A 23183-nucleotide genomic window follows, 5' to 3' on the forward strand; every position below is an offset into this window, starting at 1 on the left:
GCTTTATAGCCTGCCACCAGATGCAGCTTAATTGGCACTTGCCACTCACTGATAAGGTTTTGATATGAGTCCCCAGGCAGTTGATTTATTATGGTCTCTGTAGTCAAACCTCTCTGCTAATGATAATCTGTATTTGCAGCCACTCCCCAGCACTAGCATCAATGCCTCAGCTCCACCTCAGATCATTAAACATTATATTCTCAAGGAATGTATAACCTAGATCCCTGTCATGCTCAATTCACAGTAGGGTTTGCAATCCTATGAGAATCTAATGCCCCTGCTGATCTGACAGGCTGCAGAGCTCAGGCTGTAATGCGAGCCCATATGGGGAACAGCTGTAAATACAGATGAAGCTTTGCTTACTTGTGCTCTGCTCCCCTCGTGCTGTGCATCCTGGTTTCTAATAGGCCACAGACCTGTTAGAAACAGGTTGGGGAGGACTGCTGTATCCTACTTATATGGTAAGTTCTGACATGCAGTACTAATATTGCAAATAGTGATATTGTAAAAGGTAAGGTGGTAGTTGTTTTTACTTTATGTCCTTAGGAGATAACGTCACTAGGGATATATAGTTAATTTAGTATGTTTTCAGGTCACTTGTAATAATTCCTCTCTGTGTAGCTAAGCCATTAATTGTGCATTTTTGTTTCATTTTGCTTTTTACTTTTTTATTGAATTTATTGGGGTGACATTGGTTAATAACGCTATAGGCTTCAGGTGTACAATTCCATATAATACATCATCTGTATATTGTATTGTGTGTTCACCACCTCAGGTTCAGTCTCTGTCCATCACGATTTATCCCCCCTATACCCCTACAAACTCTTTTACTTCTCGCACCCCCGCCCCTTACCCTCTAGAAATCACCATACTGCTGTCTGTGTCTGAATTGTGGTGGGTTTTTTTGTTTGTTTTTTGGGTTTTCTGATTAATCCCTTTACCATTTTCACTCAGTCCCACAACACTCTTCCCCTGACAACTGTCACTCTGTTCTCTATTACTTTCTATTTTGTTTGTTAGTTTGTATTGTACATTGCATTCCACATATGAGTGAAATCATATGGTACTTATCTTTCTCTGACTGGCTTATTTCGCTAAGCATAATGCTTTACAGGCCCATCCATGCTGTCAAAATTGTAAAATATACTCCACCTCCCTTTTAAAGCTGGGTATTGTTCCATTGTGTAACTGTACCACAGATTTTTTTTTTTAATCCACTCATCCTCTGATGAAAACTTGAGCTTGTTTCTTTTTGATTTTGATTTTTAGGGACTTTTCTTTTTGTAATTGTATGTTATTGATTATGCTATTACAGTTGTACCAGTTTTATCCCCTTTGCCTCCCTCCACCCAGCACCCCCACTCTCTCAGGCAGTCCCCATACATTTGTTCATGTTGTCGGTCACGTGTATAAGTTCTTTGACTACTCCATTTCCTATACCGTTCTTTACATCCCAATGGTTATTCTATAACTACCTATTTGTACCTTTTAATCCCCTCACCTCTTCACCTATTCCCTCTTCCCCCCTCCCAGCTGACAGCCATCAAAATACTCTCTGTATCTACGATTCTCTCTGTTCTTCCTGTTTGCTTAGGGTTATTTTTTTTTATTCAATTGTTGATAAATATGTACTTATTGTCATTTTATTGTCCATAGTTTTAATCTTTTTCTTAAATAAGTCTCTAACATTTCATATAATAATGGTTTGGTGATGATGAGCTCCTTTAGTTTTTTCTTTTCTGGAGAGCTCTTTATCTGCCCTTCTATTCTAAAGGATAGCTTTGCTGTGTAGAGTAATCAAGGCTGTAGGTCCCTGCTTTTCATCATTTTGAGTATTTCTTTACCGATCCCTTCTAGCCTGCAAAGTTTGTTTTGAGAAATGAGCATCTGACAATCTTACAGGAAGTCCTCTGTAGATGACTAACTGCTTTTCTCTTGCTGCTTTGAAGATTCTCTCTTTATCTTTAAACTTTGACATTTTAACTGTGATGTGTCTTGGAGTGGGCCTGTTTGCATCCATCTTGTTTGGGACTCTCTATGCTTCCTGGACTTGCATGTCTTGTTTCCTTCACCAAATTAAGGAAGTTTTCTTTCATTATTTTCTCAAATAGAATTCCAGTTTCTTGCTCTTTCTGTTCTTCTGGCACCCCTATGGTATGAATGTTGGAACGCTTGAAGTTGTCCCAAAGGGTGCTTACACTATCCTCATTTTTTTAAATTCTTTTTTATTCTTATTCTTTTTTTTCCAAAAATTTTAAGTATATTTTATTGATTATACTATTATATTTGTCCCTTTATTCCCTTCCGCCCTGCATCCCCCATCCCATCAGCATTCTCCTCCTGCCCTTAATGTTGGGTCATACATATAAATTCTTAGGCTTCTCCATTTCCTATATTTTCCTTAACCTCCCGCTGTCTGTTTTGTGCCTACCAACTATGCTTATTCCCTGTACCTTTTCCTCCATTTTGCCCCCCCCCTCTGCTCTCCATTTCTGTTATTCTGTTCTTGTTCTAGTTGTTTGCTTTGTTTTTGTTTCTTAGGTTCAGTTGTTGGTAGTTGTGAGTTTGTTGTCATCTTACTGTTCATAGTTTTGACCTTCTTCTTAGATAAGTCCCTTTAACATTTCATATAAGGGCTTGGTGATGATGAACTCCTTTAACTTGATCTTATCTGGGGAGCACTTTATCTGCCCTTCCGATCTAAATGATAGCTGATAGCTTTGCTGGATAGAGTCATCTTGGATGTAGGTTCTTATATTTCATGACTTTGAATACTTCTTGCCTGCAAGATTTCTTTTGAGAAATCAGCTGATTGTCTTATGTGAACTCCTTTGTAGGTAACTGTCTCCTTTTGTCTGACTGCTTTTAAGATTCTCTCCTTATCTTTATCTTGGATAATTTAATTATGATGTATTGGTGTGTTTCTCCTTAGGTCCAATTTCTTTGGGACTCTCTGAACTTCCTGGACTTCCGGGAAATCTATTTCCTTGGCCAGACTGGGGAAGTTCTCCTTCATTATTTTTCAAATAAGTTTTCAATTTCTTGCTCTTCCTCTTCTCCTTCTGGCACCACTATGATTTGGATGTCAGGACATTTAATGTTGTCCCAGAGGTTCCTAATTTTCTCTTCATTTTTTTGAATTCTTGTTTTCTCCATTCTTTTCCGGTTGAATGTTTATTTCTTTCTTCTGTTTCAAATTGTTGATTTGAGTCCCAGTTTCCTTCCGTTCACTGTTGGTTCCCTGTATATCTTTCTCCATTTCACTTTGCGTAGGCTTCACTTTTTCGTCTATTTTGCATCTGTACTCAACCATTTCTGTGAGCATCCTGATTACCAGTGCTTTGAACTGTGCATCTGACAGGTTGGCTATCTCCTTATTGCTAAGTTCTGTTTTTGGAGTTTTGATCTGTTCTTTCATTTGGGCCATATTTCTTTGTCTTGGTGCACCTGTTACATTGTAAGGGATGGAGTCTTAAGTGTTTACCAGGGCAGGGCAACCTGCTTCAGTGCGTTGGTGGTGCTGTATGTGGGGTAGGAGTCAGAGAGGGAACAATGCCACTTGCTCAGCTCTCACCTCACATTCATTCACTTCCCTGACTACCCACAAGCAAATTGGGCCGTCTTGGTGCTGATTCCTTTGTGGGTGCGTTTGTTTATGTTCTAGGATGCTGTGGAGATCTCCAGTGAACTCTCCTGTGAGGGTGGGAGTTTCTCCCACCACTGCAGCTCCCACAGATTTTTACAGCCAGAGGTTTTGAGACTTTAGTTTCCTGCACTGGAACCCTGGGTTGGGCAGTCTGTCTCCCTCCCCAGTTGTTATTTCTGGCTTACCTGCACATGAATGTGGGACTGCCAGGTCTGCTAGCCACCCTCTCGCTTGCCCAGTCCTCCAGCTGCGTTGCCGCATATGCTTTCCCACCCTGGCTTCCCATCTCCGCCCCTGCTACCAGTTTGGATGAATGTTTCTTCTTTAATTCCTTGGTTGTCAGACTTTTACACAGTTCTATTTTATGGCAGTTCTGGTTGTTTTTTGTCTTTAAATTGTTGTTTCCTTATTTGGTTGTGTGAGGAAGTAAAGTGTCTACCTATGTCTCCATCTTGACCATAAATCCTAAATTTTTCTTGTTCTGATTGGTTGTTTTTTGCTTCCTTACGTTCCAAATCATTGATTTGATTCTCAGCTTCATCCACCCTTCTGTTGTTTCCCCATAAATTGTTCTTTTTTTCAATTATTGTATCCTTCATTTCTGACTGGACCGTTTTTATGCTGTCGAGGACTTCACTGAGCTCCTAGAACATCCTTATAACCATTGTTTTGAACTCTGCATCTGATGAATTGCTTATCTCCCTTTTGGTTAGTAGTTTTTCTGGAGTTTTGATTTGTTCTTTCATTTGGGCTATGTTTCTTTGTTTCCTTATTATGGCAGCCTCCGTGTGTGTGTTTCTAATTATTAAGAAGAGCTGCTACTTCTCCCGAGCTTGATAGAGTGGCCTAATATAGTAGGTGTTCTGTAATGTTCAGCGGCACAGCCTCTCCTACCCTAGCTGGGTACTGGAGGTGCTCCCTTCATGTGGGCCCAGTACAACCTCCTCTTGTAGTTGGGCCTTGATTGCTGTTGACAGATCAATGGGAGGAATTTACCCAGGCCAATAAGCTGCTAGGATTGGCTGTGACCACTGACTATCAGCTTCCACCTTCTGTAGAGGATCAGTTGTGTAGGGGCAGGGTGGTCGTGCTCCAACATGGTTTGCAGCTGTCCACTGGATGCACAGACCCTGGGGTTTCCCAGGTGGTGCAGGCCAAGGTCAGTCCCTACCTGTGTTTTGCCCAGGGCCACCCTGCCTGAGCTATAAAGCAATCTGAGATGGCTGCTGCTAGTGCCAGGCTGGGGCTACTTAACAAGAGGTATGGGGGCTGGTGGCTCACTGTGGCTGGCTGTTGCTTGTTTGAGAGGATTTAGTAAGTTGTGAAATATGAGCCAAGACCAGCCATTAATATGGAAAAGCCTCTGTTAACAGCTTGGGTGGGCCTGTTTTGGGTGTGTTGGAGCTTCGGGAGATCTCCAGGGTGGAGGAAACAGTGTTAGTCAGGTTGATGGAGCCTCTGATATGGCACCTGCCTTGTGGCTCTGTGACGCTATGGGGGGAGGGTTCAGAAAAGGGACAGTGGCCTCTGTCCGCCTATCTTTCTGAGAGAAAGCTGTCCCCCAGCTCTCATCCTGGTGCCAGTCACTTCAGTTCCTCCTCATATGCCTCTGGTGCCTTTCAAGCTGCTACCCCATTCCTGGATCTCAGAGTGAGCGAGTCTGAATAAGTCCATGTGTGGGTTCTTTAAGAACTGCTTGGGACTCTAGAAGTTTCTTCCCCCGGTTCACTTCCCACTGATTTTTGCAGCTAGAAGTTACAGGAATTTATCTTGCTGGCACTGGAATCCTGGGCTGGGAGGGATCTGGTGTGGGACTAGGACCCCTTGCTCTTGAGATATCCCACACAAACTTTTATCCACTGCATGTGGATGTGCAACCAGTCCTTTCTGTATCTCCACCTCTTCTACCAGTCTGGGTGGGTGTTGTTTCTTTGATTCTGTAGTTGTCAGGCTTCCATTCAACTTAATTTCTGATGTTTATGATTGATGGTTGTTCTATAATTTAGTGGTAATTTTGGTGTGGTTGTTCATGGAGGCGAGCTGTATTTATCTATGCTGCCATCTTGGCCAGAAGTCCTGTAGATTTTAATTATTTTTTAGAGAGAGGGAGGGAAACATAGATTGATTGCCTCTAGCATGCCCCCAAGTGGGGACTTGGCCCACAACCCAGGCATGTGCCCCAGTTGGGAGGGGAACTGGAAACTCCTCTGTTCACAGGCCAGAGCTCAAGCCACTGAGCCACACAAGCCAGGGCTCATATTCTGTTTTATAGGAGCATAATTCTCCATTATGTAACTGTACCATGTTATTTTAAGTGGTTTCCTATTGTGGAGATTTAGATCGCTTATAATCCTATTACATATAATGCAGCTATGAATAGCCTTGTGTATGTGTCTTTTCATAGGGATTTTGTTATTTATATTTGGGATGGATTCCTAGAAGTGGAATTTCTGGATTTAAAAGATAAATATATATATAGGCAATTTTTCTGCCTATGGCCAAATTCCTGTGTACAATGACAAAGTACCACTTTGTTTTCCCACAGCCTAGGAACATATTTTTGTCAAACTTCACAAAATATTTTAAGTAGAATCGTTGGCAAAAAGCATGGTATGGACTAAAAGGTGTGATTCTGATGAGGGAGATATGTTGGGCCTTAACAGTAGAATCAAAGAATTTCAGGTCTTCATTAAGGGGGTATAGTTAAAGTAAAGAATTGTTAATGATATAGCATAAGGAGGACCTAGTAACTGAATGGAGAAATTAATGAGGAATTGGGAATAATTCCCTAAGTTTCTGGGAGTATGAAAGACTTCCTCTAGAGAATACTGAGGATCAACAGATTATGGGATGTGGGAATTCTATCTTGGATAACTTGAATTTCATTCAGATGCTTCTGAGACATCTGTATTAGAAATGTTAGTTGGATATATGAATCTGAAGAAAAAAATTTGGGTTAGGGTGGAGCTTCCAAGTCATCACTCTATGTGGTGTTTTGTGTAGATGGAGGTGCCCAGGAAAAGAATAATATTAATGTTTGAGCACACTGATGTTCCTGACTTTGTTGAGAGTAGTTTATGCGCCCCTTCCATGTTTATTTTTTCATATAGCAATTGACTTAACATCTCCTTTGCCAGAATTAGAAAAATATACTTCATTTTCATGACATTATTTACAGACTATACATATACCTATACTTCACAATATAATTCTGTTATCATACAAATTTAGTTCAGGGCAAACATAGCTTCAATTCTTGTGCTCTGAAATATGGAATAATTTATTTTTACCTTAGCTTCTAGAAACATTTTGTATACAATTTTGAAGCATTGTTCAAATATTTCCATTCTTGGTATCTAATTTTGACAAATTTACACATATAAATGGAGAATTTTCTTGTTTATCATTATAATTTTTTTTTTACTGTATTGTACAGAAATACATGATAACATGATGTCAAAATTATATTTTGACATTGCTGCTGAGAACAGAGTTTTCTATCTTACTTCACCTTATTGAGGCAGGAAACAAATTCACAACTTTAGAATGAAAAAGGCCCTAGAAGATCTAGATTAACTTCTTTATTTTATAGGTTGGGAAAGTGTTGGTTATTTTTATGACCAAACTAATGTGAAACAACATGAGTATATAAACTCCAAGTGTTAGACTAGAGACCTCTGAAGTTAGCTTTTACCATTAAAAATGGAATTAAAATGGGAGGAGAATAGAACCATACACATGACCTTGTACTCATCACTTTCTTCGGAATTATTTCTGTGTGATAATGACAAAATATTAACAACTTACATTTATTTACCCTATCATATACCATTTTAAGCAGAATTCAAGTTTTCTTATTTTAGTTCTTGGAACAACCATATGAATACAGTTGATAGGTACATTTTACACATGAGAGACAGTCACAGAGAGGTTTAGTAACTTTCCCAAGGACACACAGTAGCAAGAAGCTAAACTGGGGATTTAAACCCAGGCAAACTGAAAATAAAACATTATAAATGATGATAAAGGATTCAAAACCTTGCCATATAAGTCAAAGTAAATTCATTTAAAGTGTTTTTATTTAGGAGCAAAGATTGAGGGTGGCAGGGATATTTTGACTGTCAAGACCCAACTGTCTGTGGTGGAGAGGGTACATAGATTTCTTCATGGAACCTAGGTATACAATGAGTGAGTTCCAAAGCTTGCCTTTGGTCCAGTGTCAATATGTTCTCTTTTTAGGGTTAAAACTGACACTTCATCACTTACTGTCTGAACAAAGGTTGCAATAACCAAAAGATTATTTGGAAGGCTTGTGGTAGAAGGGAATTATGGTACCTAGAGGCCCTTGCTAATTCTGAGATTTTTTTTTTTTTAATTATTGTAAAATTTGAAGAGACTTGATAAAATTGGGTAATTAACTAAAGATCCCACCCAGGATTAATATCCATTTATTCTAAGTGAATTAGATATACTGTGAGAGTCGTAGGCCTGCATAGTACTTGTTTGATTCAGAACAACCAAGGCTAGCTGCTACAGCTGCCTCCAACCTCAGACCCACTTATATTTTGAACAGGCCACTCAGTTGGTTAAGGGTTAATGGTCTCTTCATAGTTAATAATACTGTCACACTAGGGTATGATATTTAATTATTGTGTTCCTATAGCACAAAAAGTATCAAACTTGAGCATGCTTTAGAATATTAGAGATTTTGTGAAAGTAGATTGCTAGACCTTATTTCCAGAGCTTCTGACTCAGTAGATCCCAAGCAGAGCCACAAGAGTTTGTCTTTCTACCGTGTTTCCAGATAATGCTTTATGCGGCTTGCCTGAAGACCACACTTTGAGAACCACTGTTATGGTAGTTTAGCCTGCCCCAATAGAACTTTCCAAGAGCACAAACCAGGTATTTCTCATTTATTTTTCCTCCTACTACCTACTACCAAACAATACACAAAGGCTACAGGTCTTAATTTTATAGAAATCATTGTGGACTATTACATTGCTGTCTTTGATCAGTTGAAAGCAGAAATTAGGCCTAAAATTGAGTAGCTTTCTAAACTTTAAATTCAGGTCATCTTTAGTTTTATGTTAAGCTTAGATTTAGAAACACAAAAACCAAGATTCTGCTAGAATTCTTTCACGTGGTTCTGCTTTATGATACATTTAAAAAAATCTAGGGATTTTTGTTGTGTTTTGTTCTGTTTTGTTGCCATTACTAGGAAGCTGACTATAAGATCTAGAATTTTATCTTTTTCTTCCTGGAAAAATGGAGGCTTTTGAAATGTACTGGGTTCATGTTCTTACTATGTCTAAAGTAAATGGCAGAACTGAAACTGGTTCCAAATTCAGGAAGAGGTCAGCATCTACTCCTGTTGAAGTTGTTCTTAAACTTTGGTTAAGAAAATGTGGAAGAGGAAGAAAGAACCTGTATTGTTTTGTTTTTTACTGCTCCTCCCCCCACTCCCTCCAAGTTGTGAGGATTTCTAAGATTTTAGCAAGAATTATTTATTCTGGCACTTAATATCATAGATAAATATCAGTTACCTTAATTGCTATTAAGAATAATGTGATTAGGCCTTGGCCCTTGTGACTCAGTTGGTTGGAGCATCTTCTCATAAACAGAATGATAACAGGTTTCATTTCTGCTAACCCTGGTCGGGTGTGTATAAGAGGCAACTGTTCAATGGTTCTCCCTCACACATTGATGTTTCTCTCCCTCTCTCTAAAACCAATAAGCATATCCTTGGGTGGGGTTAAAAAAATAATAATATGATTAAGTTTTTGTATGTGTTGCTTACATTTTTAGTTTTCTTTGATAGTTAATAAGCAGTATTCTGTGATTCTTCTCTCCTTCCTCAGATATCCAGAAAGTGGTACTGTAGAAATAAATGTGAAGGATCTTCGACCACGAGCAAGAACCACTTTGAAATGGAATGAACTAAATATTGGAGATGTGGTAATGGTTAATTACAACGTAGAAAGTCCTAGTAATAGGGGATTTTGGTTTGATGCAGAAATTACTGCATTGAAGACAATCTCAAGGACCAAGAAAGAACTTCGTGTCAATATTTTCTTGGGGTAAGATTCTCTTCACTGATACAATTTTTAGGTATTAAGCACATGTTTCTCCTTTTAAAAATGGAATCTATGAAAGATAGAAATTTATGTATTAAAGGAGACTTAAAAAAATTTTTTTTTGAGAATTTTTAAATTAAGAATGGCCCTTAAATCTCTATAGCTACTTTATGGTTGGAGATATTATTTAAAAGCATCTAAGAAATAACAGTGTTTTATTAAAGAAATCCTTGCTTATCTCACAGAATTTTTATAGACTAAACCAAATAATATACAAGAGCATTTCAATAGCCATGTTTGCTATGTGGATCTATGTTGATATAATAGCTGTGACTGTCTACATAACCAGCTGTCTGCTGGTCTTGCAAGACTGTCTGAAATTTTTCTTTATAGTAATTTTCTTCAAGTTATAGAATATTGCAAGCTCAATGACAAGAATTGAAAAGGTAAAATGTCACCAAAATACCAAATCACTCATATGTTTTTATCATCAATTCTTTAAGCAATACTTTTAGATATTTCTCTCAAGTGATAGAGTACTAGGCACTGTTCACAGCTACCTTTTTATACTTAGGAAAATATTATTACCACCTTTCTTAGTCCATTTCTTCTGAATAGTTTATTGGATAAATAGCCATTAATTTACTTCAAAAAAAAGTGTGTTGGACTGTTTCTAGTTTTTTATTATAAATAATGTTTTAAGTAAACAATTTTGTAAACTCATTTGTGTCTTTTTGTTGTTGTTGTTTTTGTTTTTAATTTAGAGTGAGTCCTTAGGGGTACGTTTGCTGCATTATGCACTGGGGATTCTAGGATGACCCTGACAGTTTTCTTTTACATAAAGGAAACAGCCAGACTAATATACTTGTCAAGTTCTAATTAAATGGATTATTCCATATTATTATAATATATACAATGCATATATAACATAATAGAATATATGTTATATTTAATATATTTGTTATATTTATGATAACATTGAGGTGACAAATCTGGGTTCAAGCATCTGCTTCTGGTTAATAATACAAAGCAGGGGTCTATAAACTATAACCCACTGGCTGCCTGTTATGAAAAGTTTTATTTGAACACAGCAACACCTATCCATTTATTGTATTCTCTATGGCTGTTTTTGTACTCAATAGCATTGAATAGTTGTAACTGAGACTCTCTGGCTTGTAAAACCTAAACTACTTACTGTTACCCTTCATGGAGAAAGTTTGTTGACTCCTAAGATAAAGAAAAAGAATGTGTGTAAGGTGCTGAAAATAGTTTATATTTTAGAAAACAGTTGCAGAACTTTATACCAACACAAGTTTGATTTTATTGCCAGAATAAGGATGTTAAATCAACAGACTTTCAGACCACTTGAAATTCTGATATGGATATAAATCATGAAGAAAAGAAGAAAACATCTATATAAATTGGTTGTATCGGGAGCCTTATAAGATACTTGAGTGCGGGAAGTACAAAAAAGCATTTGTACAGAGTAGGAGGGGATAACGATACATCATGTTGAGCTGAAAAATAGCTCACTATTTTAAAAAATACTTCCCTGAGGGATTCTGAGATACAGTTAGAGTAGAACACCCTGGCTTTAGTGACTAAAGCTAAGATTGAATGGAAATTATAGATAGTGAAATATTGGCTCACTACAGAGAAAAATTATGTGATACCCAACATTAAAACACACTGTCCTATAAAGTATTGTGTTGTCATTTAAATTTCTACTCTACATTTTAGGAACACAAAGCCAGAAAGGAGCTGGTGTAGCTTGTGGATTGGAAATTTTTTCATAGTTAGAAATCTTTTTCCCCTCACTGGAAATAGTGGGTAAATAATTAGAGCGAATGTATAGAGGTATTCTGCTGTTAATAGACAGTTTGGGACTGTTATAAAGAGTTCTGCCTTGACATAATATCTGTGTCCTGGTGCTTGTTTGCATTAGTTTTTGTGTTGCACACCTTATATAGAAGTAGAATTGCTGGGTTGTAAAACCTGTGCATTTTCAACTGTAACAGCTAGAACCAAATACTTAAATGGTTGTACTGCATTATACTTTCATAGCAGTTTAAGAATTCCCACTACTCTGCATTCTCATTCACACTTTGGCATATAATGAAATAGTATATCATTGTGGCTTTAATTTTAATTTCGCTGGCTACTAATGAGATTGAGAACTTTATGTTTTTTGGCAATTTGGATATCTTTTGCAAGGACAGTGTTCCAAACACTGGTGTTTTGTTCTTGTTAATTGAGTAGTCTGTCTTACTGATTTTTAGTTGTTCTAATTGTGGAAACTTGACCGTTTCAGTTATTTGTGAAGAAAGTATCTTCTATGCCTTATCTTTTCTCCATATGTTTGAATAGTGTTCTTAATTTTTAATAGTTAAGTTTGTCAATGTTTTTTTTATGCTTATATTTTCTATGAGAAACCTACTTGCTTAGGAAACTTTCCAGGGCTTGGGCGCTAGGGATGGGGGGATAAAATGGGTGAAAGTGGTCAAAAAGTACAAACTTCCAGTTATAAGATGTACAAGTTCCAGTAATGTAAGGTACAGCATGGTGACTATCCTGTATTGTATTGAAAGTTGCTAAAAGAGTAGATCTTAAATTCTCATCACAAGAAAAAAAAATTATAACTATGTGAGGTCATGTAAGTTGACTAAACTTTTTGTGGTAATCATTTATCAGTATATACATATATCAGATCATTATGTGATATACCTTAAACTTATAAATGGCATATTAATTATATCTCAATAAAACAATGAGTGGGAAGGGAGAAACTTTTTCCTACCCAGATAGCATAAAGGTATTCTCCATTCTGACCTTTAAAAGCTTGTGTTTTTGCCTCTCTCTAGGTCTTTAATCCACTTGTAGGTTTTTATGTACAGTGTGAGGTAAGGGTTTAATTAACCTTGACATATGGATAATCATTTATCATTTATCAAAAGCCCACTTTTCCCTCATTGATCTTAATATATATCACCTCATAACAAGTATCTTTATATTTGATACATCCATTTGGTCACTATTCTATAACATTCGTCTATTTTGTGTATCCTTATATCAGCTCCAAACGTGTCATAATGTGACAGAGCAGATCTCCCTTCCTTGTTCTTCAGTACTGTTTTCTTAGCTCTTTGTACTTTCATTTGAATTTTCCAGTCATCTTGGTAATTTCCACATAAAAACTATTGGGAATTTGATAGGTATTACATTTAATCTAATCCATAATGTGATTTCTCATCATTTAGTTAGGTCATTGTGTTTTTCTGATTTTTTTTTTAGGTTGAACCATATGAAATATGCTTTTGTAGGTTCAAATATTTAAATGTTGACAATTATATGATTCAACTTGATACAACTCTCTCCAGAGATCTGATCTTATATTGCCTGTTATCTTTATTTAAACTTAGGTACCACTTTTTAATTATTTTTTATTTCATTTTTCTCTGTTACTGGTATACAAGTAACTTTTAATCTTGGATCTACCACCCTTACTAGATTTTTTATTTTTACTAATATTAATTTGCATCCATACTGTTTTTGGAATTTTTACAATTATAATTATCTTGAATTATGACATTTTTGTTTCGTCCCTTTCTTTGATTGCTTCCTCTTTATCAGCTGGTCTTGAGTACATTGTTGAAAGAAGGTATTGATAGTATGCATCCCCCCTCTCCACCCTCCAATCTCCATAAAAAAGCTTTCAAAATTTCACCAGTAACTACTTTTGATACAGGTATTTTGTGGATATGCTTCCCTGTGTTGTGTGTTTTTTGGGGTTTTTTTGACAATATTTTGTATAGGATCTTTGCATTTGTGTTAATGAGCAAAATTTGCGTGTTAACTTTTCTATCTAGTGGTCCTTTACAAATTATGCTAGTTTTATAAAATAACTTGACAGGATACTATTTTTCTATTTTATAGCAGAGTTTTGTGTGCTTTCCTTGAATGATTGATAGAACTTCTCAATATAGTCCTCTGGAGCTGAGTTTTCTTTGTGAGAAGATTTTTTATAATTGATTCCATTTCTGTAATGATTATAGGACTATTCAAATTTTCTATCCCTTTTTGAAATAGGATTTGATTTTTTAGGAATTTATTTTATCTACATTTTAATTTACTGTCATTTGTTTTGGTAGCCTCATCTTTTAATGTGTACAGTCTTTGTTGTGATGATAAATTCTTAAATTTAGTGTGTGACTTTTTAATCTCACCAGAGGTTTATTAGTTTTATTAGTTTTGCAAAGAACTAACTTTCAGCTTTGATCCTCTCTATTGTTTTGAAGGTGCAAACGAAGAAGCAAATAGGGAATATGATTTTTACTATGCCTCAGAGATTTGATAAGGGAACTTGGAGTTAAAGTTCATGTTTTTTCTGTTTTTAGTTTGTGAGTACCAAAAAGCAAATATCCTTAAACTATCTAACTCTAGTTACCAAATTGTTTTACCTTTTCTTTCATTTTTTTTTAGTTTTGAAGAGAATTCAAAAGAGAAGTTTACAGTTTACATCTATTTTTCAAAATACATTGTTCTAAAGATGTAAAATAGTAGATCTTAAAATTCTCATCACAAATGAGTGTTTGACAAAACATTGTTAATGTATGTTGTATTTAATGTCACATGAAATCATACTAGTTTATATATTCATAAGTGAATTTGAATCCTATAGCAAGAAATAACTTATTTAACCTTACACTGAGTATGTATTTACTTTATTTTCAATGTCATTTTTATAGTTTATTTACTAAATTTTATTCATACTTGCTTATCATGAAATCTCTTTAGTGATATACTTACCATTGAATGTACCATTCTTACAGGGCACAAATTTGGTGTCTGTATCAAGTTATAAATCAAAATTCACTGTATTCCAAAAAGTTTGGCCTTTCTGAATTGCTTAATCAAATAAACATGCCCCTGCTTCAGGGTCTTTGACTTGCTGTTCCCTCTGTCTGGTTTTCCCCACATTTGGCTTGCTCTGTCTTGTTTCAGTTCTTTGTTCAAACATCACTTGAAAAGAGGCTTTTCTTGATCATACTGTGTAAAATCATATACATATACCATGTGTTGCTTACTTAAATTTTCTCTTACTTTGACTTATTTTATGGTATTGATTATCGTGACATTTATTTTTCATGCCCTGCTTTGTATTGGTTTGCTATTGTTGCTGCAACAAATTACACAAACCTAGTGACTTAAACAGTAACACTTATTTTATCGTTCTCTAGGTCAGAGGTCTTAGATAGGTTTAATTGGACTAAAATCAGAGTCAGCAGGGATGTGTTCCTTTTGGGGACTCTTAAAAAGAATTCTTCCTTGCCTTATCCATATTCTAGAGACCTCCTAATTTCTTGGCCTGTGCCTACTTTCTCCTTTTCAAAGCCGACAATGTTGTGTTTCTCAAAGTAACTCTTCTTTCCTCTTCTACTTTTAAGGTCCTCTGTGATTACATTGGGCCTACCTGGTCAATCCTATTTCAAGGTTATTAATCATATCTGTAAAGTCACTTTTGTCATGCAAAGTAACATACAGGTTCCTAGGCTTAGGACATGTACATCTTTGAAGCCTATTCTGCCTATCTTACCACTGGAATAGTTAATGCCTTGATTTTTGTTTGCTACTGTATTCTAGACACTAGTTTCATTTGGTATTCAATAACCATAATATTAAATAGAATCTGAAATTAATGTTTTTTCATATTTTAGCATTTCTGAAATAGGATATATCTTAAAATTTCTATTGGACTAACTGAAGTTGGGATATTTCAGAGATTTGGATTTACTTCTGCTAGTCATCTTGGAGTGCCTTTTACTTGAAATTAAATTCTCTGAGCATTTTTAGACCACGCAGGTGGTGTGAATTCGCAGGTGCAAACCTGCATGAATTATACCTTGTGGTTCAGTTCTTAGGGGATCACTTTTCTCTTTACAACCAGTGGTAATGTTGAAACAGCCATATTTATTTTCTGTCTCTTACAGTAGGGTAATTTATTTCTCTCTTTAACTGTGAGAGAAGCTGTTCAGCTTTCTAACTTTGAGGGTCCTTCTCTGACTCGTTGCTTTTGGGGGATTTTATAAACTAATGTATCTCATAGTTGTTGTCTTCTAGTTTGTGTTCCAACTTTCTTGAGCTTTCTTCTTAGACTGCCCCATTACAGACCAATTTATTTTTTGGTAGTACATAAAATAATGTGTTGTACAATTGTTGGTTTATTACATTCAATGAAATAAGGTATTTCTTGAAGGAATGAATTGACTATGTACTTACACAGTTTGGTTGTGATCCATGACTTTATCAGTTTTATGTAGAGGAAATGGGTAAGGTAAGCCTTCAACAAAAATAATAGATAATAAGTGAAGAAGTAAGTTTAGTTTTAGAGCCTTTTTTTTTTTTTTTTTTTTTTTTTTTTTGGTGACATGTATTGAAGCACTTAAATATGTGGAAGGTTTCTGTCTCTGGGTAGGATGAAATAGCTGGCAGTAGATCATTATTCTTATCTAAAATTACTAGATTAGCTAGATCAAATATAGTTATCATGATTTGCAGGCAGCATAAAGGCAAGGAGAACTCCTGGAACTATGAATCAAAACCTTAGAAGACAGTAGGCTTTTATAGTTGTTTTTGGCCCTGGGGATTCTGCTAATTATGGATGCAGTACAAACCTAGTTTTGCATGGGGACTGTGTAGAGACAGAAGTCAAAGCTCGTGGCAGATAATTTAGATGCCTTAGTTAAAAACTGGGTGGCTAAGGCAAACAGGTGAACTTATGAGTCCTACCAAGACTTCAAACCAGCCTTGCCTCAGCATAGGTGCTGATTAAAATTTTAAACCACCATAGTACCTATCTCTTCAGCAGAAGGAAAGTTGGACCTTCTTTATGGTAAGATAACATCTGAAGCCTCAAATGTTTTATATACCCTGTCTACCATGGAGCCAAAAATACTGTACTACCAAAAGACAGGGCCATATAATACAAAACCAGAAAAGAGAGGGGAACTATAGAAATAGATGTACATAGGTGATCTTAATAAATCTGTTATCAGTTTGAGACTTTAAAGTAATTGTGATTAAAATGCTCAAGAAAACAGACAAAAAGATGGAGAGTTTCATGGAGAATTGGAATCTGTAAAATAATCATGGAGATTCTAGAACTCAAATAATATAGTTATCTAAGAATGAGACCTCATTAGATTGGGTTATGCAGATAAGATACAGCAGGAGGTAGGATTAGTAAATTAAAAAGTCAGTGAAAAATATTCAATCTGAAAAATGGAAAAAATAATCAAAAACAGCAGAAAATAGACTTGGACATATGGGACTGGTGAAAAGATATGTATTACATTTACTTATAGATCCCAGAAAGGAGAGTAGGGTGTAAACAATAGTCATACCTCAGTACTCGTTGGCTTCAGAACTCGTCGGCTTCAGAACTCGTCAAACCTAGTACTTGCGGCATTTTGATGAGAAAAAATGTTTCAGCACTTGGCACTTGCTTGCTACCCCTCAGAATGAATTAATGACAAGTACCAAGGTACCACTGTAGTTGAAAATAGCAAGAATTTTCCAAAACTTTTGAAAAAGATAGCTGACCTTAGAAATAAATTTCTAATGAAAATATCCTACAAAAAAGAAAGCCAAAATAAAGACATGAAACTAGAACTTAGAGAATTCAATACTAACAGACCTGCATGAAAAGAAATTAAAGGGACTTATTTAAGTAGAAGGAGGTATCAGCTAGAAACATGAAAATGCAGGAAGGAATTAACAAAGGAAGGGTAACTATATGAATGATGTACAAATAGACTATTCAAAACAATGATAGTGAACCTCAAAATATGTGTAGAAGAAAATGCATGACAGCCATGCAAAGATGGAGTTGGTAAATGAAACTGAGATTCTGGCATGAACAGTAAAATAGTGAAAGTAAAACTTAAAATATTTGGTTGGCCAAAAGTTTGGTTTTTTCTGTGAGGTGGCTCTAGTACTGCTTAGTTTTTAACTTCATTCGAAACAATTTTGTGCAATTGTATTGTGATGGCTCTCATATCAGTGTGCATTTAAAAATAAAAACATCAAAATGGGTGAATTTTTGTGTAGCCATTTTAATATTGAAGATGGAAGAAAATAAGCAACATTTTCAGCATATGCTCTATTTCAAGAAAGGTAAAAACAACTGAAATGCAAAAAAAAAAAAAAGACTTATGCAGTGTATTAGAGAAGCTTCTGTGACTGATCAAAAGTGTCAAAAGTGGTTTGTGAAGTTTCATGCTAGAGATTTCTCACTGGACATGTGAGGTAGATCAATTGAAGTTGACAGCGATCAAATCGAGACATTAATTGAGAACAATCAACATTATACCACGCAGGAGATAATGAACATACTCAAAATATCCAAATCAATAGAGTTATTGGTGAAAATGAAAAATGTGTCTTTTTATTTTATGGAAAAAAACCATGCAGACATCTTGGCCAACCCAAGAGTTTGATTTGTCAGTTTCGCATGGTGCAGTCTTTAAGAACCACTAAAAAATAATAAAATGTTAGCAAATAAATAGAGTAGAAAGTAAATAATTAATATTAGAAAAATCCAAAAGAAGGCAGTTAAAAAGAGTAAAAGAAGTGAAAAAGTAGATAAATTATAAAATATATAGTATAATGGTAGAAAGAAACCCAAACATATCGGCCATTATACTAACTATATGTGAACTAAGTATTACAATGAAAGACGAAAGATCAGCAGACTAGATTAAAACAAAAACAAAACCCATATGCTGCTTGCTAGAAAGGCTCTTTATGAAATCATAGAAGTTGAAAATACAAGAAGAAATGAATTCTAGAAAGATGACAGAATTTTTAATCTTCCTAGATGTCCTTATAAAAACATAGAGCAACTAAAATATCTAATCCAAAAACTCATGGACAACTGTTTTGGGTGATGTGGCATTCCGCACAAACACCTAAATAGCTGGTGGGATAAACAGCTGAAAGCTACAAGACCTGTGTGGTGTTAGTGGTTGTAGAAGAGGAAGGAGAGGCTAACTACAGGATACATGATGGATCCAAGAACTCTAAAATAATAAATTAAGCAAGCAGTTTTAATAACAGCAGCTTGGTGGCCACCTTTCAAACTGACCCTCAATAATTCCTGCTTTCTGATACTCATGCCTTGCATCATTCCTGCTCACATTTTACTAGGGTTGCTTTGTGTGACCAACAGAATATGACAGAAGTGGTTGTATACAACTTCTGTGATTGGGCTATAAAAATATAAAAACATTGAAGCTTCCATTTTGGGCTCTCAGATCACTTCCTCTGGGGGAAGCCAGCTGCTGTGTTGTGAGACTTCAGACAGCCTGTCGGTCTTTCCCTAGTTGAGCCTTTAGATGAGACTGCAACCCTGGTCAACAGCTTGACTGAAACCTCATGAAAGATCTTGAACCAGACCTACTCAGCTAAGCTGCTTCCAAATTCCTGATCCACAGAAACTGTAAGGTAATTTTTGTTTTATGCTGCTAGTTTTAGGGTGATTTATTATGCAACAATAGGTAATGACAGCAGCTGAAGCTAGAAGGGGTAGGCACCCCAGTTTGGGTAAGTACAAACAGTTTGTAGAGAGGTCTAAGGGGATTATAACTCTATGAACTCTCAAAATTAATTATGGCTCCATACCAGGACAAAGCTCCATATTGAGAAGAAATTACTGTGAATGCAATTCAAATTGAATAGGACAGGGAAATAAAGACAAAAGGAAAAAATATCCAGTTAAAAATAGGGGAGGGGAATGGAGCCGGGAGATTTCAGAAAGTAAACTTCCATAATGTCTTTTTAAAAGTAATTTTTGAGGTATACTTTACAATATATTAAGTGGATATTAACAAATGTATATATCCATGCTACCACTGTAATCCAGATAGAGAACATTTTGATCACCCCAAAAAGTGACTTCATCTAAGTCACCACTGCCACCTTCAGCCTTGGCCCCTTACAACTACTGATCTGATTCTTGTCCTATTAGATTTTAACTGCTATGAGATTGAATGCTTCTCCAAAAAGCAATAATGAAAATAGCTCTGTGGAACTCTAGCTGTGAACTAGCAAAGCCAAGTGAAATTATACCCTCTAAAATTTCAAGAAAATAAGAAGAAAAGCATCAATGTCAAATATCATTCAAAATTAGAAGGGAAAAAATAAGGAACTAGGATAACATGCTTACAAAGAAAGCATTCCAGGAAGACATGCATGAGTCAAAGCATGAACCAGGGATTTTAAGTCTAGCCAAACTGGCCATCAGCATAAAGGCTGGAGACAGGTCGTTAACTTGTAACAACTAGGGGAGGCATTGTTTTCCTGAACCCCTCCTAGGGAATCTCCTAAAAAACCAGCTTCAGATCATTGAGATGACTAAAAAAAAATTGACAGAGTGTTGTAAACATTAAAATGCTACATTTAGAACTAGGGCTAAAGGAGATATAGAAAATATAATATGTATGTAATGGTTATATGATCTGACACTGTAAATATAACTAAGACATGGGGGAGATGTACAGAGAAATTTTTTTAAAGATTTATTTATTTTTAGAGAGTAGAAGAGAGGGAAAAGGAGAGGGAGAGAAACATTGTGAGAAAAACATCAATCAGTTGTTTCGTACACGCGTCAGCCAGGGATAGAATGCCAGTGACCTTTTGCTTTGTGGGATGACACCCAACCAACTGAGCTACGTGGGTCAGGGCTGTACAGAGAAATTTTAAAGCATTCTCAGAAATCATAATGACAACTGGTGAGAGAATGTCTTGTATATACTTTGGGATAAAGCAAAGAAGTATTTGTAGCATTCTAATTTAGGCATCACTGGTGTCTTTTCTGATTAGGGAAAAAGGAGAAACATAATTGTTTTTTAAAAAGTAAATTCGCCCTTTAGTCCTGAATTTGAACAGAAAGTTTGTATGAACTCATGAGGCATTTTATACATGTATTAATGTGTACATTTCAATTCTATAGCTCTGTCCACTGAAAAAGCCTAGAAACAGTGATCAGTCCAGTTACAGTAAGCTTCTCTAGTGCTTAAATTATGGTCTTGAAATACCATGTCTACCTAAAAGAAACCAGGCTTCCTTGGAGATAATTCAGGCCAGAGGCAGAAAGTGTACAAGGTGGACTTGGAGCATCTTGTGTTATAGGTAACAAGGAAACCCGCAAAGACAGAGATTTTGTCAGGAAGATTTGGGAGTCATCTGGAAGATCCCATTGGCCAGAGATGAGACAATTTGAACATTGATGAGGAATGTAACTACAGTTGATTCAAACACTTCAAATATGTGATTTCCTAGTAATAAAATTCATTGGTCACCTATATAGGGTGTTAGAGGAACTACTACTTTTGAAAACTGCAAATAATTTTACCAAAAAATGAACCTAGATGATTTGATTAAGCATTTAAAGCCAGGTCTGGACTTTTTTCTTTTTTTTTTTTTTTTAATTTTTGTAAAGGTCCAGATAGTAGTTTAACCTTTGGTGGACAGAGGGTCTCTGTCAAAACTACTGAACTCTGCCATTGTAGAGAAAACCAGCCATAGAGAATACATAAATGAGTTAGGCGTAGCTTCTGCAGTAAAACTTATACTTAGAAAAACAGGCAGCAAACCAAGTTTTTTGACTTCTGCTCCAGATCCAACTACCAATTTACTGAAAATATGAACAACAGAAAAAAACTACACTACACTCTGGGAATGCAAAACTTTGAGAATACAAATACCAAAATCAAGACTGAGAAACCATAGTACAAATGATAGTGGTTCTTCAACAAATTGCAAGGAAAAAAGAGATCATGTGGGAATTTATAGAGTCTTGGAAACAAATGCAAAAATGGTACATTTCCCTATGCAGTTTTCTGCATTTGTGTATATTTTACATTATCAGTTTTAAAAGAAAAGGTGAAAGGATGGAAAATGTCTTTAAGCAAATGCTAATAACAAAAAGGTACACTTTTGATACAGAATGTATTAGTAGAGACACATTTTATAAGATTTAAGAATCTTAAATCTGTATACACCCAGTAATGTAGCTTCAAAAATATAAAGCAAAACTTGACAGATTAAAAGGAGAAATGTACATATCCACCATCATAACAGGAAACTTTGAAGAAGCTTATGCAAACAGGTATAGATTATATCTATGAAATATATGGCATAGTATTTAAATGACTTCTTTTTAATGATGTCATCTTTTTACCTAGAAACTCACTGTATTTGTTGGAAATATGTTTCAATCTTTCATTTTAATTGAGAGTATCATTTTATCTAGCCTTTAAATTAAATTTACAAGATAGCTATCTTCTTACCAGATAATTTAAGTGCAGTCTCTAAATTTTTTTTCCTAATAGTACACTAAAGTTACACTTAACTTTGAATATTAGCTTCTTACTATTGGACTTTTTATTCTGTTGGAAACAATAACTCAGAGTAATTGGAATAACTATAATCCTAATTTGTAAATAAACAAAGTTTAGTTTTCACACTGACTTTTAATTATTACTTGCATGTGGTTAGATTTGCTGGCAGAAGTTAACCTTTCTTCCTTTTTTAAACAGGGGTTCTGAAGGAAAAATAAATGACTGCCAGATAAAATTTGTAAATGAAATCTTCAAGATCGAGAAACCTGGAGCCCATCCTCTTTCATTGGCAGATGGAAAGTTTTTAAGTATGGATATTTTTATGGGCTTAAACTATATTTAGTGTACATGATTGCCATTTTAATTGGCCAGGGAATAACTTTTGAGAGAGTATAAAACTTAGCCTATAGAATTTAATTTCCAAGACACCAGTTTTGATCTAAGTTCCATTTTGGTCTGATGGATTTTTCTCATAATAAAAATTGTTTTCAAAGAAATATTTTCTCATAGTGACATTTTATTGCCATTTTCTTGCTGTTTTCTCTACTACAGGTTCTGTCCAAATAAAAATCCCATTTCAGTAATTTTATGGCCAGACAAGATTAGTTTTTACTAATGAGACTTATTTTTATACCAATAGAGCCCAAGAATAATGTTGCTGATTCATCCTTGAATTCCTGGGAGATAATAAATGAGGTTTTTATATATCCATACCTCTTCATTGTACATATTTTACTTGCTTAATATCATATATCTAGCTGATAACAGAGTTATGACTAGATTCTAGGTTTTTTCATTCATGATTCAATTACTATCTTTTCATATAGAGTGTCTTCACACTTTCAGTTCTGAATTTTTTTGTGGAGAGCAGTCCATTGACTTTATGCCACATATCAATGTCTAGAATATTCTGGAAAAGAACTATTCAAGACAAAAGGGGTCCTTCCTAATCTCTTCTTACCACAATTGTGCAAGATTATAAAACAAAAATTTTAACAGATCAATAAACAGACTTTTCATGTTACCAGTCTAGACCATTCTCATTTTTTGAGTCTGTAAGGCTAA

General features: G+C 35.5%; 1 protein-coding gene across 1 annotated transcript in view; it reads left to right on the top strand.

The window, feature by feature from the left end:
* Nucleotides 1-23183, top strand: part of UHRF2 (ubiquitin like with PHD and ring finger domains 2) — an 86951-nt gene that overhangs the window by 31575 nt on the left and 32193 nt on the right. Inside the window, exons 4-5 of the mRNA XM_054583123.1 lie at nt 9505-9723; nt 22317-22426. Of these exons, the coding sequence (XP_054439098.1) occupies nt 9505-9723; nt 22317-22426 (329 nt within the window). The remainder of the gene's footprint in view (nt 1-9504; nt 9724-22316; nt 22427-23183) is intronic.

Source organism: Pteronotus mesoamericanus, unplaced genomic scaffold (assembly GCF_021234165.1).
Source record: "Pteronotus mesoamericanus isolate MK-2021 breed Mesoamerican mustached bat unplaced genomic scaffold, CSHL_Meso_final contig_73, whole genome shotgun sequence".
In the NCBI taxonomy this organism is placed as follows: Eukaryota; Metazoa; Chordata; class Mammalia; order Chiroptera; family Mormoopidae; genus Pteronotus; species Pteronotus mesoamericanus.